We start from the raw sequence: 16,008 nt of genomic DNA, 5'->3' as shown, positions 1-16,008 counted from the left end.
GGTGCCCCTAAATTTCCATCTTCAGTGATATCCCAAGGACCTTATGAAAGATGCTAACAGTGTAACCTTCCAAAGTGATTATCTTGGTCATTACAAATTAATTCAGTTGCCCTATGCCCTCCAACCTATTAGGAATGGTCCTGTCTGCATATTGGCTATTTCTGAAAAGTTACTAACAGTGGTTGCCACTTGGCAGTGATTGAGGAGTAGGGGTGGGAGGGACACTTTTCACTGAATATCTTTTTATGTGGTACCATTGGTATATATGCATTATTTTAAAAAATTATAAAATTGAAAAAAAACCCACCAGGGGAATATTCTTATTGTTAAATCTTTACATGTAGTCATGAAAGTTCATTAAGATATCTTTTTTAAAAAGTAATTCTCATCAGTCACTCATTATTATATCATTCTTTTTTTAATGGTTATTTTTGAGAGAATGTGTGCATGTGCATGAGTGTTTGTGAGCAGGGGAGAGGCAGAGAGAGAGGGAGACAGAATTAGAAGCAGGCTCTAGGCTCTGAGCTGTCAGCACAGAGCCTGACATGGGGCTTGAACCCATGAACCTCGAGATCATGACTTGAGCGGAAGTCAGACTCTCAACCAAGTAAGCCACCCAGGCGCCCTATTATATCATTCTTTATATCCCTTATAATGCTTATCATCTGAAATGATCTTGGCTGTATTTGTTACTTGTATACTTTTTGCATTGTCACTGGACTATAAGCTCCCATGTTGTTGGGGACCTTGTTAATTTGTTCATCAGTGCCTTATTTCTGTACATGTATATAGCAGATAGTAGTTGAATATTCAAATGAACAAATGAAGGAATAACTGAAGGAAACCAGGCTGAAGCCTAGAGAGGAGTAGGAGGCAAGGCTAAGGAGGTAGATAGAAATCAGCTGATAGAATGTGGTGATTCTGAAACTTTAAATATGTATCAGAATCACCAAGTGAATATTTATACCAGCTTGTAATAAAGTGGCAGATATTTGGACCCTGTGATTCTGATTTAGTATATCTGCTGTGGGGTTCAGGAATCTGCATTTTAATAAGTCCCTTTGGGTGCAAATGATCTGGAGATACCACTTTGAATAACACCATTGCAGTCTTGACACAGTGCTCAGGAAGAATCACATTTGTGATATCATTTCTGCTTAATACGTCCCTAGGATGGAAGAGAAGGGACCATCATCCCATTTTACCAACCTAAGTGAGGCTCGCAAATGAAAGTGCATTGTCCAATGATACACGTCATTTTTTTAAAGTTTATTTTGAGAGAGAGAGACAAGGGCGTGGGGCAGAGAGAGAGAATCCCAAGCAGGTTCTGTGCTGTCACCATGGAACCTGATGCAGGGCTTGAACTCATGAACTGAGAGATCCTGACCTGACCCAAAACCAAGAGTCAGATGTTTAATTGACTGAGCCACCCAGGCACCCCTAAAAGGTTAAAGTATCTGACCAGTCAGCTCAAGGTGTGATGGCAGATAGCTCACCCTCACAAGGCATTCACAAGGAGTCTTGGTGTTCCCAAATGGATATATGACTGTTCCTTTTTCTTCTTTGAAAGAAGAGGTTATATTCTAATGACTTATTCTTTCTGATGTATCTTAGGGAGGGTAATGAACCAGAGGAGACCACCCAGATCACATATCGTGAGCTTCTGATCCAAGTGTGTCGATTCAGCAATGTTCTCCAAAAACAGGGTGAGTGTGGGGATATGAGAAGGGGACTGGAGGGTACTGCCTAGGGATATCTGAGGACTTAGGGGAAGTAGACAAGGAATGGAAGGAATGTGGTAACAGGGGAACAGAAAAGGTCACCTGTGCAGTGAGCAGGCGCTGAATGAGGAGCAGGTAGCAACAGGAAGGGTACATCGTACATGCTCTGTGTCTTTTATTTGCAGGTATTCAGAAAGGTGACCGGGTAGCCATCTACATGCCCATGATACCGGAGCTTGTGGTGGCCATGCTGGCGTGTGCCCGCCTTGGGGCTCTGCATTCCATTGTGGTAGGAATTTGGGCTGGAAAAAGGGACCTAGTGGGAAATGAGGCTATATGGAAGTAGGTTGGGACTGGATTATGAAGGATCTTAAGGACCAGGCTAAGGAGTTTAGAATGTTTCTTCCATATCAGTTATCTAGTTTCTTCTAGGACCATGGTTTAGAAACTCTGAAGGTTTTAAAAGTGTCTCCATTCCTTGTTTACACAGTTTCTAGATCCTCCTCTCCCTTAGTCTTCCTTCTTTTCCCTAGTTTGCAGGGTTCTCTGCAGAGTCTCTATGTGAACGGATCCTGGATTCCAGTTGCAGCCTTCTTATCACTACAGGTGACTAATTCTCTCACCCCTTTTCCAGAACCTCCACACCTGAAGTTTTGGTCTCTAATCAGCTAGTTGGTATTGCGACTGCTCAGCATAGAGGGTAGGGACTGCCTACCCTTATCTCCTGATTCCATCTCACATGACCCTCCGTCAGCTCAAATCAATTGGAAGAGCCAGAGTCAAGAGGCCTACCTCAGGAAGGGCTCCATGAACATTGTGTTCACTAGGGATAAGGGGCTAGGAGTGTGGTGCCTTCCTAAGGCCTGGAATGTCTATTGCTCCCCAAAGATGCCTTCTACAGGGGGGAAAAGCTTGTGAACCTGAAGGAACTGGCTGACGAGGCCCTGGAGAAGTGTCGGGAAAAGTAAGTGTGGTTTGGCTTATTGGCTACTGCTCTCGGTCGACTGGGCTTTTCCCTAGTACCAAATTCTCTTTGTCCTTTCTATGCTAGATGGACATGGGTGGGTCCTGCCAAATTCTCTTTTGAGCCAGCCTGCCTACTACTTAAGGTTTTTCCTTCCTCTAGGGGCTTCCCAGTGAGATGCTGCATTGTGGTCAAGCACCTGAGGCGGGCAGAGCTGGGCACAAGTGACTCTCCCAGCCAGTCCCCCCCCATTAAGAGGCCATGCCCAGATGTGCAGGTGAGTCTGCTCTGGTCTCATCTGGGCTTAAATTAGCTCCCTTTTCCTGCCTAGGAGGTTCTTAATGTACTTCTTTGCTTCCTCATCATAATGTTGAGAGGATCTGGGAGCAATCCTAGGAATGCCTCCTCTGGGTGATTTTGACCTTGAATGTCAGTAGGGAGTCCCTCATACCTTGGGAACTTAGCATGAGAGATTGTAAGAGAGAATGTATGCTGGTTGGGGTATCCTGGTGGCTACAAGGAACCTTCAGGGCTTGAGTTTAGGTTAAAAATGGGCTTAGCCAACTATAATTTAAAAAGAGAGAAAGAGAGAGAGAAAGAAAGAAATGGGCTGTTTGGGTGACTTTGTGTACTGGTCTATGTCTTGGGGTGTATGGTCCACCATGGAAGGACCAAAGTTTGGTCCTCAAGTTATAGCCCTTGTTAGCTTTGGATCCAGCACTTTTAGTGGAAATAATGGAAAAGCCCAAAGGTTTAAGGGCATGAAGGATGAAAGCTCCAGGGTCCAGAAGGATAAAGCATTCCTGAGATTCTGTGACTTCAGGGGCCTTGCATGGTCATAGGGCTAGAGAGGCTGTAGTCACTCTGGGGAAATTGGAGACCCCAGTCAGCATTGGGTGTTATGAGTATATAGAAGCTAGGAACAAGATCAGGAAAATATAGGTTGGGGATCCTAAAGGAAAGTAAGCAGCAAAGGCTTGAAACACATTGACCCTTCCCTCCCACTTCCCTATACACAGACCCTGCTCACCACCCTTTCCATGGGCTCTTAACAGGGTAAGCTGAAAGAGAAAGCCAAACGCATCTGGTCCCAGGTATCCACCTCTGCACTGCCTTGGATACTGCTTTTTTGCCTGTTTGTCTGTGTTTCCATCTGCTCTTTGCCTGTTTTTCTCGTGGAGGTGGCTGCCAGACCTAACCCCCTTCTCTCTACCCCCTGGGGTCCTTTGCCATCTAAGTCACTCTGAAGGGTCATGAAACAAAATGGCTGTTTCATGAAACAAAATGGCTGTTGCTACCTCTCTGAACTGGCATAGAGAATGGATCTCAGAAAGGTAGCAACAGGCACATCCCATTTCACTCCTGCTGCTCAGGATTTTTGTGGGAGAGACGGCCAAGTAACTTGTCAGAAAGGTTTTACTATGTACTTAGCTGGGGCAGAGCCCTGGGAGACAGGAGGAGAGCAAGTAGAAGAGGCACAGAACTAGACCTTAGGAATTTACCATCAGGTTGGGGAGTTGACATGTATTACAAATGAAAACCCTAGTTTTATATAGGACAACAGAGAAGAAAATTCCTAAATACATTTATATATTACTTTAAGATTTATAAATTGCACATAAACTCTCTGATGTAATTAAGTGCCAGATTGAATAAAAATTACATTGTAGGCGATTCTAAAAAGGGAGATTCCTAAATGGGGGCTCAAAGCAGATTAGAATAGAGAGAAGACTGGACTTGGAGTACAGAGACTGATATTTTTAAATAAAGTTTATTTATTTATATCGAGAGAGAGCAAGAAAGTGAAGTAGGGGAAGGGGGAGAGCAGCAAGGGAAGAAGCAAGGGAAGAGAGAGGAAGCGGGAAGGAGAGACTTCCAAGCAGGCTCTGCATTGACCGTGCAGGGCCCGAGGCACAGCTCAAACCCATGAACCATGAGATCATGACCTGAGCTGAAGTCAAATGTTTAACCAACTAAGCCACCCAGGCACCTGCAGAGACTGATTTTTAGCTGTATGACTTTGAATAAGTTGCTTCTCCTCTCTGGGTTTCAGTTCCCTTATCAATAATGTAGATGATAATACATGCTTAAAAGGAAACCACTTCTTTTATTAAAACAAAACATAAAATCCATTATTCCTCTGAATTTTACCTTCCTCATAGGGTGTCTTACTCTAAATCTTCTATGATTAACCTCTTTGGCTAATGGTAAATATAATCTATTTCTCTGTTCTCACAGCATGGTGGAGATATATCTGATTATCAGGGCATATTACTTTCCTTTTAAAAGTCAGGCAAAGACCTAAGACATTTCTCTTGAAAGAGGGTAATAAACTCCGTGGTTAGAATATAGACTCTGGAGCCACACTATTTGGGTTCAGATCCTAGCTCTGTCACTTGCTACTGTGGAAACTTGGACAAAGTACTTAAGCTCTCTTGCCAGTTTCTCCATCTATAGAATAATGATAATAATGATACCTACCTGATAGGGTTTTGTCAGTATATATAATGTTTTTGGCACATGGTAACTATAAATGTTAGCTTTTATTTCTTTTAAAAAATGTTTATTTATTTTTGAGAGAGAGAGAGAGAGATAGAGGCAGACAGGGAGCAGAGGAGGGGCAGAGAGAGAGGGAGACACAGAATCTGAAGCAGACTCTAGGCTCTGAACTGTCAGCACAGAGCCCAAGGCAGAGCTTGAACTGACGGACTGTAAAATCATAAACCTGAGCCAAAATCAGCCACCTAACCAGCTGAGCCACCCAGGCACCCCATAGCTTTTATTGCTTTTAACATAGCAGACAACCTGACATTTCTAAAAGGGAAACCAGAAAAGAAACAAGCTCCTATAATTCTTAATATCAGAGACCTTTGGGCCACAGGCTCCTGGACTTTGTTTCTTAGAAGTGAAAATAATCACTTTATATATACCCAAAAACCAAAGACTGTAAAAATAAGGCTTACAAAGCCCAGGTCTGTTGGTCTGACAATGGTAGTCAAAGCTGCAGAAATCTTGGGAGAGCTATATAGCCCATCATCTTTAAGCTCCCTCTTCAAGGGAGCACCTGGCACAATTTGGAGGTACTCTTCTCAATCATGTCACCTATGAGCTTCTTCATGTTCTTCTGTCACACCTGGCAATTGCCTTCCCTGAGGCTATCCTGGTCCAAGGACAAAGGCCAACTTAATTCTTACTTCAGAAAATTGAGATCTTTTCCTGGTTCAAAGCTCTGGGCCCTCATAGGCACACACCCAATTCACAACCAACATTAGCACCACTAACTGAGCCCACTTTGCTTCCTGGTGCGGTTTATTGGTTCCACACCTGGGGACATGGCCCTTTTCACCCACATACCCACAAAGGAAACTGTTTTGCAAGATTACAAGAATCCCCTCATTGCCATAGTGTAATTATGCTTTGCCCTTACATATACCTAGTGCCTTTTTTAGCAGTAGTGTAGACAAATACCATTTGCCCACAACAATACTGACACTCTTCTGCTTAAATACATTAATGCCCTCATCTCAAATAGATCATTTGGCAAAAAAAAAAAAAGTACCCATGTGATAATGTATGTGTAGGCCCATGTGGCTATTCCACTAAAAAATAAGGTGTGTTTTAGTGTTTTCTGGCTTGTGGGCAGTGTCTTTCTCTTCTTTCTTCCTCCTCTTCTTTTTCCTCCTCCTCCTCCTCCTCCTCCTCCTTTTCCTTCTCTTCCTCTTCTTTTTCTTCTTCAGTGGTGCCTTACTCAGTCTGGGCTTGTTATTCTTATGATGTTTATGTGCCAGAAACTTCAAATTCTCTAAAGTAAAGGGCACAATGTACAGAAAGAGGAGAGTGCTGGAAAATAATTTATAATTTATCAAGGTATGTGTTTAACACTTTGGGGTTTTTAAACCAAATATGTACATAGTAAATTGGCATATGGCCATATAATAGGAATAGGGAGTAGGGTGTTTTTCTTACATTATCATGTCTAACTGCCAGCCAGGGCCATTGAACATACAAGAAGCTTATTGATATGAGAGAACTTTGTGACAGCTAAAGCAAACCCAAAATAGTTCTTATTATCACACCCTTAAATTTATGTCCTAGAGGAGTTCAGTGGAACTGAACTAACTTCTGTCCTTCCTGACATTCATCGGTCTTTCCCACTCCAAAGAACAATTCAAGGCTAGATGTTCACCAAGTAATGCCTTTTTCTTTTGATGTTCCCCAAATCCTGTGAGGCCTTTAGGGAAAGAAGAACTGTCCTCATTTATTTATTAAAAACAATTTTTTAATGTTTATTTATTTTTGAGAGAGAGAGAGAGTGAGCGAGCTGAGAAGGGGCAGAAAGAGAGGAGGACACAGAATCCAAAACAGTCTCCAGGCTCTGAGCTATCAACACAGAGTCTCATGTGGGGCTTGAACCCACGAACCATGAGATCATGACCTCAGCTAAAGTCAGACACTTAACCAGCTGAGCCATGCAGGCACCCCAGAACTATCCTCATTTTAAAAATAAGTGAATTTAGGGCTGCCTGGGTGGCTCAGTTGGTTGAGCGTCTGACTTCAGCTCAGGTCATGATCTCACGGTTTGTGGGTTCGAGCCCCACATTGGGCTCTGTGCTGACAGCTAGCTCAGAGCCTGGAGCCTGCTTGGGATTCTGTGTCTCCCTCTATGACCCTCCCCTGATCATGCTGTCTCTCTCTCTCTCTCTCTCTCTCTCTCTCTCTCTCTCTCTCTCTCTCTCAAAAATAAATAAAACATTAGAAAAAGAATTAAAAAAAAATAAGTGACTTTAGGTAAAGTGACTTGCCCAAGGTCATATGTAGTTAGGAAGTGGCAACCAGGATTGCACTTTTTTTTAAACATTTATTTATTTTTGAGAGACAGAGACAGATCATGACCAGAGGAGGGGCAGAGAGAAAGGGAGACACAGAATCATAAGCAGGCTCCAGACTCTGAGCTGTCAGCACAGAATCCCATGTGGGGCTCGAACCCACAAACCATGAGATCATGACCTGAGCTAAAGTTGGATGTTCAACTGACTGAGCCCCAGGCGCCCCTCCAGTTCACTTTTTGGACAAGTTCAGGGAATCCTAACTTCCCTTAGCACAGGGTAGACCCAGAAAAGTGGCTGTTCAGAGAGCTGATATAACTAGGAAAGTAAAATAGTTTCAAGGAGAGACTAGAAAAATTTCAGGATAACAGATGGAGAAGTAGTTATCAAAGAAACTCCAGTATAGGGGCACACCCCTCTACTGGGGGAAGTCCATATTAGTCCTTTTCCACCAACTTAAAGCAGGTTTTCTGCTGAAAGGAACCTCAAACATATGTCTATGGGAAACCCGTTGGTACCAGTGGTATAAAGGTGGAGGTGGAGCTAGCGTACAAACCTGTAGATGTGGATGAGTTCTAGACACTCAGGAAAAGGTGCTTGGACCAAAAGCTGTTGACTTTTTTCAGTACTAACAGGGCCAGGTACCCGCTTCACCTACAAGCTCTACTAATTCTGCATTTCTGAATTGGGTGGTGTCTGCATCCCTGCTGATAAGCCACTAGTCCCATAAGTACATATGTTTGTATGTAGGCCTGCGTGTGTATATTCATTCATCCAAAAAAATTTAGAGTGTGTATTGAGTGCCAGGCATTTTGCTCAGTGTTGGTGAATTAAAAAAGAAAGAAAGAAAGAAAGAAAAAGTAAAATATGCCACTGCGCTCATAGAGTTTACTATTTGGTTGGGAAGACAGTAATAATCAAGCAAACAACTAAATAAAGTAACTGAAAATATGTACTATATAGGAAGGAAACATGGTGTTGTGATCAAGAATAACAACAAGGGTGAGGATGGGGCTGGGAATCTACCAGATACTGTTTAGGGAAGACCCTTCATGAAGGAGACATTTAAGCTTAGAACTGAAGGATGAAAAAGGACCAACCAGGGTGGCCTCTTCAACCTGATGCCACATAAGGGGGCTCTGGAGTAGGGTGTTAGGAGTACCCAAGAAGCCTGCTGTTCTGCTCCTGTTCTCTGTTGCATTCCACTCTCACAGTTCCCTCCCTCCCAGCACCCCAACCTGTGATGACTACCCTAACCCTAGGTGCCAGGTAGGTGTGTCTCTGTTCCTATCTTGAGCTATTTACAGTTCTTCCCTGCCCATTCCTGTCTTCCTACCCCTGCAGATATCCTGGAACCAAGGGATTGACTTGTGGTGGCATGAACTCATGCAAGAGGCAGAGGATGAGTGTGAGCCTGAGTGGTGTGATGCTGAGGACCCACTCTTCATCCTGTACACCAGTGGCTCCACAGGCAAACCCAAGGCAAGTATGTGCATGTGTGTGTGTGTGTGTGTGTGTGTGTGTGTTTGTGTGTGTGTTGTGTAGTGGTGAGAAGTGAGTTTCTGAGGAAGCATGATGATACAGATTTTACTCTCTAATCCTGAGTTTGAGAACTGTCCCATTACCTTCTCTAAGTCAAATTAAGACATAAATCCTTGGGGAGACTGGGTGCCTCAGTCAGTTGAGCATCTAACTCTTTTTTTTTTTTAATGCTTTATTTATTTTTGAGAGAGAAACAGAGTGTGAGCAGGGAAGGGGCTGAGAGAGAGGGAGACACAGAATCTGAGGATGGCTCCAGGTTCTGAGCTGTCCACACAGATCCCAATGTAGGACTCAAATCACGAACCGCGAGAGCACGACCTGAGCCAAAGTCTGGTGCTTAATCATCTGTGCCACCCAGGCTCCTGAGCATCCAACTCTTGATTTTGCCTCAGGTCATGATCCTGGGGTTGTGGGATTGAGCCCGATGTTAGACTCTGCACTGAGCATGAGACTGCTTAAGATTCTCTTTCTCTTTCTCACCCTCTGCCCCTCTCCCTTACTTGTGTTCTCTCTCTCTAAAAAACTTTTAATTAAAAAAATGAATTAATTTAAAAAAGACATAAATACTCAATCATTAGATGTTGAGGCCCAGGGTGAGATAGTTCAGGTGGGGGCTTTTATGAGTGCCCAGAAAAGGAGAAAAGGATCAGTTCCTGTATCTGGCATCACTGTTTCTTGTCCTTGCCCTGTGGTTTGATTGAAGGAGAGCTGTGATGTGAACTCAAGGCCAATGGTAGACACAGGGATTCTTACTGGACTCCTAGACAATATCTCTTATTAGAGTTCTTTTTTTTTTTTTTAGGTTTTCAATTTATTTTTGAGAGAGAGAGAGTGGCAGTGCAAGCAGGGGAGGGTCAGAGAGAGAGGGAGACATAGCATGTGAAGCAGGCTCCAGTCTCTGAGCTAGCTGTCAGCATAGAGCCTGACACGGGGATTGAACCCACGAACCATGAGATCATGACCTGAGCTGAAGTCGGACGCTTAATCAACTGAGCCACCCAAGCGCCCCAAGTTCAGTTCTTTCCACAAGTCACACTATTAACATCTAGTCCTCCCAGGGCACAGTGTAGGAGCCAGAAACAAATCTGACTCTTTCATCTACTTAAAAGATTTATCATCCTACCTTCCATTCACCCCATCCCTAAATTCTTTTCTCTATATTCTTGAATATCTCTCAGCGGGGCTTTAGAAACACAGTTTTGGCCTCTTTTTTCTGGAGATGGGGTACTGATGGAATAAACAAATAAGTTTATCTTCTTTTCCCACCCTCACTCTGTCAACATGTAATTGACTGTGTATGCATAAATACGAAACAGAGACACTGATAAATGTGAGTGTTCTAGAAGTGCTCATGTGTGTGAAAGTGGTGGCTCAGAAATACTATCTTAGGGTGTGGATATGAATGACAGACTGACTATGCATGAGTATGGAGTGTGAGATGGGAACGTGGAGTAAAAGGGATAGAAGAGAGATAGATGCTAGGCAAGTGATGCTGGCAGGGCTAGAATATCTGAGGAGGGTCTTTCTCTAGCTCTGCCCAAGCCTGTTTGGTGGTCTGTGGGGGTGAGCCCAAGGCCCCAACCTGAGGCCCTATTCTTCCTCCAGGGTGTGGTACACACTGTTGGGGGCTACATGCTCTATGTGGCCACAACCTTCAAGTACGTGTTTGACTTTCACCCGGAGGATGTGTTCTGGTGCACAGCAGACATCGGCTGGATCACTGGCCATTCCTACATCACCTATGGGCCACTGGCCAATGGTGCCACCAGTGTTTTGGTGAGAAGGGAGCTGGGACTCATGGCTACTTGGCCTACTTAGGGGATGGACAAGATGCTTCTAGATGACAACTTCCCAAGGCCACTTGGGACAGGGGGACTTACACAATGACCTGTTTCCTGGAGAAAGAGGAATTCTGAGGGAGTTATATATACTGACTGGGAAGTTCTATTGGCTTGTCTGGTAAGGGAGTGAAGGCATGGGTTTATCAGGAAGGGCAAAATACTGAGCCTGAGGGTATGGTAGGGGAATTGAGGAATTGTTGGGAAGGACCAGGAATGACCAGCCTTCACTGGGGTCAGTTTGAGGGGATTCCCACATACCCGGATGTGAGCCGTCTGTGGAGCATCGTGGACAAGTACAAGGTGACCAAGTTCTATACGGCACCCACGGCCATCCGCCTGCTCATGAAGTTTGGAGATGAGCCTGTCACCAGGTGAGACCCCCTTCCTTGCTGCTGCCCCATGAGTGTTCCTCAGAGCTAGGTGCTAGCCTTTGTGTATGATCTTTTCCATTCCAGTGTTCCAACTCCTTGGCTTAGAATAGGGGAGGGGGCAGAAGAGCCTAGGCATGTCTTCCTGGTTCCCAGTGGTACTCAGAGTCTTCCTCTCTCTCCATTCCCCTGCCCAAGGCATAGCCGGGCATCCTTACAGGTGCTAGGCACAGTGGGTGAACCCATTAACCCTGAGGCTTGGCTGTGGTACTACCGGGTGGTAGGTGCCCAGCGCTGTTCCATCGTGGACACCTTCTGGCAGACAGAGACAGTGAGTAAAGGGTTCAGAAGTCTGGGGCTCAGGGACAGTGTGGGAAAACGGACTCAAACCTCTGATCTCTGACTTCCACAGGGTGGCCATATGCTGACTCCCCTCCCTGGTGCCACACCAATGAAGCCTGGTTCTGCTGTGAGTGTGGCTCCCTTGCCTAGTCCTGGGTTAGGCAGGAGTAGAGTCTTGGAGCATTTGGCCTAGGCAGAGGGTGGGGAACTAGACTGTGAGGAATCTGGGGCTCTGGGGATCTTTGGGAGAGGTAGAGAGTTGAGTCAGAGTTGCCACATTCCTGTTCTTGAGTCCTGCCTCCTGTTTGCTTCTAGACCTTTCCGTTCTTTGGTGTAGCTCCTGCAATCTTGAATGAGTCTGGAGAAGAGTTGGAAGGTGAAGCTGAAGGTTACCTGGTAAGGCCCTGACCATTGGATGTCTTTTAGGAGTTTGGGGGAAAGAGTACAGCAAGGGATGCTATACTTTTCTTCAGAGTTTAGAATCTAATCTCTATTGGTGGGTGCTTGTGGGTGAAGCTCCATGATTGAGAGTTTGTCCTCTGCAGAGAGACCCTGGAGGAAATCCTTCTTTGCCAGCCTCTCTTCCTTTTGGCCCACTTTGGCTCTTAAGGGCTCTGCTCAAAGATTCCTGATGATGCCTTTTTGGGTCCAGAAAACTTAGTCCCAACTCTTCCTTTGACAAATATTCTAGTGTGAAAGGAGTCTTCATAACATAGTGGAAAATCATATAGGCTCCAGAGTCAACCTGCTTGGGTTGAAATCCTGACTCTGCCTCTTCTGGGAGCTCAGATAGGTTGCCTAGCACCTCTGAACCTAAATTTCCTCATTTGTCATATAGGGTTATATAGTACCTTTGTCTCCTAAAGCTTCTGGATTGATTAGAAATAGAACCTAAGTTAGTGTTTAACAAATGTTAGATGTTGTGATTTTTGTATTAGTGCTTGTAGGGAAATAATTCATCCCCACCCTCCATCCTACTTTACTAAGAGCAAGTTAGTTACAAGGGCAGGACATAAATCCAGGCCTTTTGACTCTTAGCCTGGAAATTTCATCTATCTCATCAATCTACTGCTACACCATATTATTGATTGGGGCAATAATTACTTATTCATTTTTATATGACTATCTTCACTTATGTCAAACTGGACCTGGTTTCCTGAGGAGACTCAAATTTACTAAATGTTTATCACTAATAGAACATTGTATTAGACAGCTTCTATATATCATTAATTCAATCCTCACAATTACTTTGGGAGGTTGAGATCATCTTCTCTGATTTACAGAAGAGTATCCTGAAGCTGAAAGAGGTAAAGTTATTAACCTGAGGTTGCACAGTTAGTAAATGACAGATCTGGGAATCTAAGCCTAGATTGTCTATCTCCAAAGCCTGTACTTTGTTCTACTTCTCAGGAAGGGCATTCAGGCCTTTTCTCCTCAGGTTTGCCAAGACTGTGATTGTCTTCCATTGAGACAGTGTGGCAGATGTGACCACTGTGCCTTTCTCACTCCATAGGTGTTCAAGCAGCCCTGGCCAGGAATCATGCGCACAGTCTATGGGAACCATGAACGCTTTGAGGCCACCTACTTTAAGAAGTTTCCTGGGTACTACGTGACAGGAGATGGTGAGCCTTAGCTATCCCTTTCCGCTACCTCCCACCAAAACATATATCTTCCGCTTCCATTTTCAGGAAGTAGTTAGGGGTGAAGAGTAACAGAGAGAGGAACGTATTCTATGTATCAGTGCCTAATATCTAGGTAGAGCTATACAGAAGACTGTAAGAGCACCTATGAGTGTTGCATGGAAGGTCTCAGCATGGAACCATCTGATCTATGAGGAAAGAGGTTCTTGTTTCCATTGTTCCTTTGCTGAAAGAGATGGAGCATGTGACCGTGTGTATTACTAAGTCATGTGCATTCTCATGTCTGGAGCCTGTGTTTGGCCGTGACTCTATTCACCAATCCATTCATCCATAACTATTTATTAAATACTAAGTCTAGGCACTGATCTAAGCACAGGGGATATTATCATGAATAAGGTAGGCAAGGCCTTTGTTCACAGGGGGCTTATATTCTAGCAAGGGGAGATAGATAATAAATACAGCAAACAAGTAAGTAACCTTATCTTAGTGACAAGTGCTATGAAGAAAAATAAACAGGGTAACAGGATAAAGGATGTTTGCAGGAATGGCCGCCAGACATGGGATGGTAAGAGAAGGCATCTTTGAAGTAATATTTGACCAGAAGCCTGCAGGGTGAGAAGGCAGCCAGGCATGGGAAAATTTTGGAGTAAGAATGAGTGTTCTTTGCAGAGACATAAGCTTAAAATGTCTGAGGAACAGACTGAAGCCTGTGTGGCTGAAGTGTAGTGAGCAAAGGGAAGAATGTTACATGAAGTTGGAGGGTAGATAATCTAGGGCCTTATAGGCCATGGTGGGGACTTTGGATTTTATCCAAAATCCAAATCTGTACAATGGGGGATACCTACACAGGACGTTAAGCAGACAAGTGATAAGAACTGATTTATTGTTTGGAAAATAACTTTGATTTATGGATAACAGACTTTAGGTGGGTATATTAGTTATCTATTGCCAGGAAACAAATTACCCCCAAACTTGGTGGCTTAAAATGACAAATACTATCTCACTCAGTTTCTGAGGATCAGGAATTTGTGAGTGGCTTTGCCAGTAGTTCTCATGGAGAGCCTCTCATGGGTCGCAATGAAGCTGTTGGTTGGGGCTGCAGTCACTTGAAGGTCTGATTGAGCCTGAAGGACCTATTGCCAAGCTCACTCATGTGGCTGTTGACAGCAGCCTTCAGCTCCTCACCACATGGGCCTCTCCATAAGGGCTGCTCATGACATGGCAGCTGACTTCCCCCAGAGCATATAATCTGAGAGAATGCCACCAACAAAGAAGCCACAGTGTCTTCTATAATCTAATCTCAGAAATGACATCCCATTACTTTTGCCAATTTCTGTTGATCATGCAGACTAACCCAAGTACAATGAGTACAAAGAGGACTACCCAGAAGTCTTGAGTATCAGACAGTGGAAATCAGTATGGCTATCTTGGAAACTGGCTACAATGGTATAGAAGCAGGAAGATTGTTAGGTGGCTACTGCAGTGGGTGTAGCAGTTTGGTAATATGGATTGTGTACCCTACTGTGAGGTATTTATTGTGTTATGCATTTCTTCTCTTTTGAGGCTGCCGGCGGGACCAGGATGGCTATTACTGGATTACTGGAAGGATTGATGACATGCTGAATGTATCTGGTGAGGGCTGGGGACTGTTTTCCCTTCTCATTAGCACTACTTCCCCAGCAATTCCCGGCTAAAGTCTATGGGAAAACCATACTTGCAGTGCAGCATTTAGTTCTGGGTACAAGTTTTGGAGAAAGAGTTATAAACACTGGAATGTGCCTAGAAGAGGGGAAGCAGGATGGTGGGACAACTAAAGCAGATCATGTGAGGAATGAATGAAGGGGCTTCCCCGTTTGACCAGACCAGGACTGCCTTGTAGGCACAGATGGAACAGGGACTGGGGTAGAGGCTGGGATGTCTCTCATGGAACTTCCTTTCCCTTGACAAGGACATCTACTGAGCACAGCAGAGGTGGAGTCAGCACTTGTGGAACATGAGGCTATCGCAGAGGCAGCTGTGGTTGGCCATCCTCATCCTGTGAAAGGCGAATGCCTCTACTGCTTTGTCACCCTGTGTGATGGCTACACCTTCAGCCCCACACTCATCGAGGAGCTCAAGAAGCAGAGTGAGGAGCCTCCCTAAGCAGGGATTGGAAGGACTGTCCTGATGGCCCAGTTACCACAGCAAGTTGTTGGGGGGAGGCTAGAGCAAGCTGCTCCCCAAACTACAAACAGATCCCAGGGGGCCTTAGGGGCTGATTGCCACCTTCCCATTCAGTCTTCTCTAGTCTCTCCACTAGGATAATAATTGCTGACATTTATAGAATTCTCTTTGCCCCACTGGGCTAAGTGCTTTAAATGCATTAATCCATTTTATCCCTATATCACCACTGTGAAATAGATCCTATTGTTACCTTCATCCTAAAGATGAAGAAATTGAGGCTCAGAGAAATTAAATCACTTGCTCAAGACCACACTGCTAATAAAGTGGGATTTAAACTCTAGCAGGTGGATGCTTAGAGCTGGAGTTTGATGAAGGAAGACTGAGATAAAATGAGGTAGAAGTGTGTTAAAAAGAAAGACCAGGCGCCTGGGTGGCTTAGTTGGTTAAGTGTCCGACTCTTGATCTCAGCTTAGGTCTTGAACTCGAGGTTGTGGGTTCGGGCCCCATGTTGCTTGGGCCCTGTGCTGGGCTCTGCACTGGGCATGGAGCCTACTTTAAAAAGAGAGAGAGAGAGAGAGAGAGAGAGAGAGAGAGAGAGAGA

The 16,008-nt window shown here is 44.5% G+C and overlaps 1 protein-coding gene across 1 annotated transcript in view; it reads left to right on the top strand.

The window, feature by feature from the left end:
* The window catches only part of ACSS2 (acyl-CoA synthetase short chain family member 2), a 16,944-nt gene extending 1,093 nt beyond the window's left edge, over window positions 1-15,851 (top strand). Inside the window, exons 2-16 of the mRNA XM_029917941.1 lie at window positions 1,615-1,706; window positions 1,907-2,010; window positions 2,255-2,327; window positions 2,610-2,685; window positions 2,848-2,962; window positions 3,741-3,779; window positions 8,856-8,993; window positions 10,659-10,829; window positions 11,132-11,265; window positions 11,461-11,593; window positions 11,675-11,731; window positions 11,920-12,000; window positions 13,118-13,226; window positions 14,808-14,876; window positions 15,193-15,851. Of these exons, the coding sequence (XP_029773801.1) occupies window positions 1,615-1,706; window positions 1,907-2,010; window positions 2,255-2,327; window positions 2,610-2,685; window positions 2,848-2,962; window positions 3,741-3,779; window positions 8,856-8,993; window positions 10,659-10,829; window positions 11,132-11,265; window positions 11,461-11,593; window positions 11,675-11,731; window positions 11,920-12,000; window positions 13,118-13,226; window positions 14,808-14,876; window positions 15,193-15,386 (1,585 nt within the window). The 3' untranslated portion in view covers window positions 15,387-15,851. The remainder of the gene's footprint in view (window positions 1-1,614; window positions 1,707-1,906; window positions 2,011-2,254; window positions 2,328-2,609; window positions 2,686-2,847; window positions 2,963-3,740; window positions 3,780-8,855; window positions 8,994-10,658; window positions 10,830-11,131; window positions 11,266-11,460; window positions 11,594-11,674; window positions 11,732-11,919; window positions 12,001-13,117; window positions 13,227-14,807; window positions 14,877-15,192) is intronic.
* Window positions 15,852-16,008: the final 157 nt, after the last annotated feature.

This window comes from Suricata suricatta, chromosome 12 (genome assembly GCF_006229205.1).
Source record: "Suricata suricatta isolate VVHF042 chromosome 12, meerkat_22Aug2017_6uvM2_HiC, whole genome shotgun sequence".
In the NCBI taxonomy this organism is placed as follows: domain Eukaryota; kingdom Metazoa; phylum Chordata; class Mammalia; order Carnivora; family Herpestidae; genus Suricata; species Suricata suricatta.
This window is presented reverse-complemented; position numbering and strand designations above follow the sequence as displayed.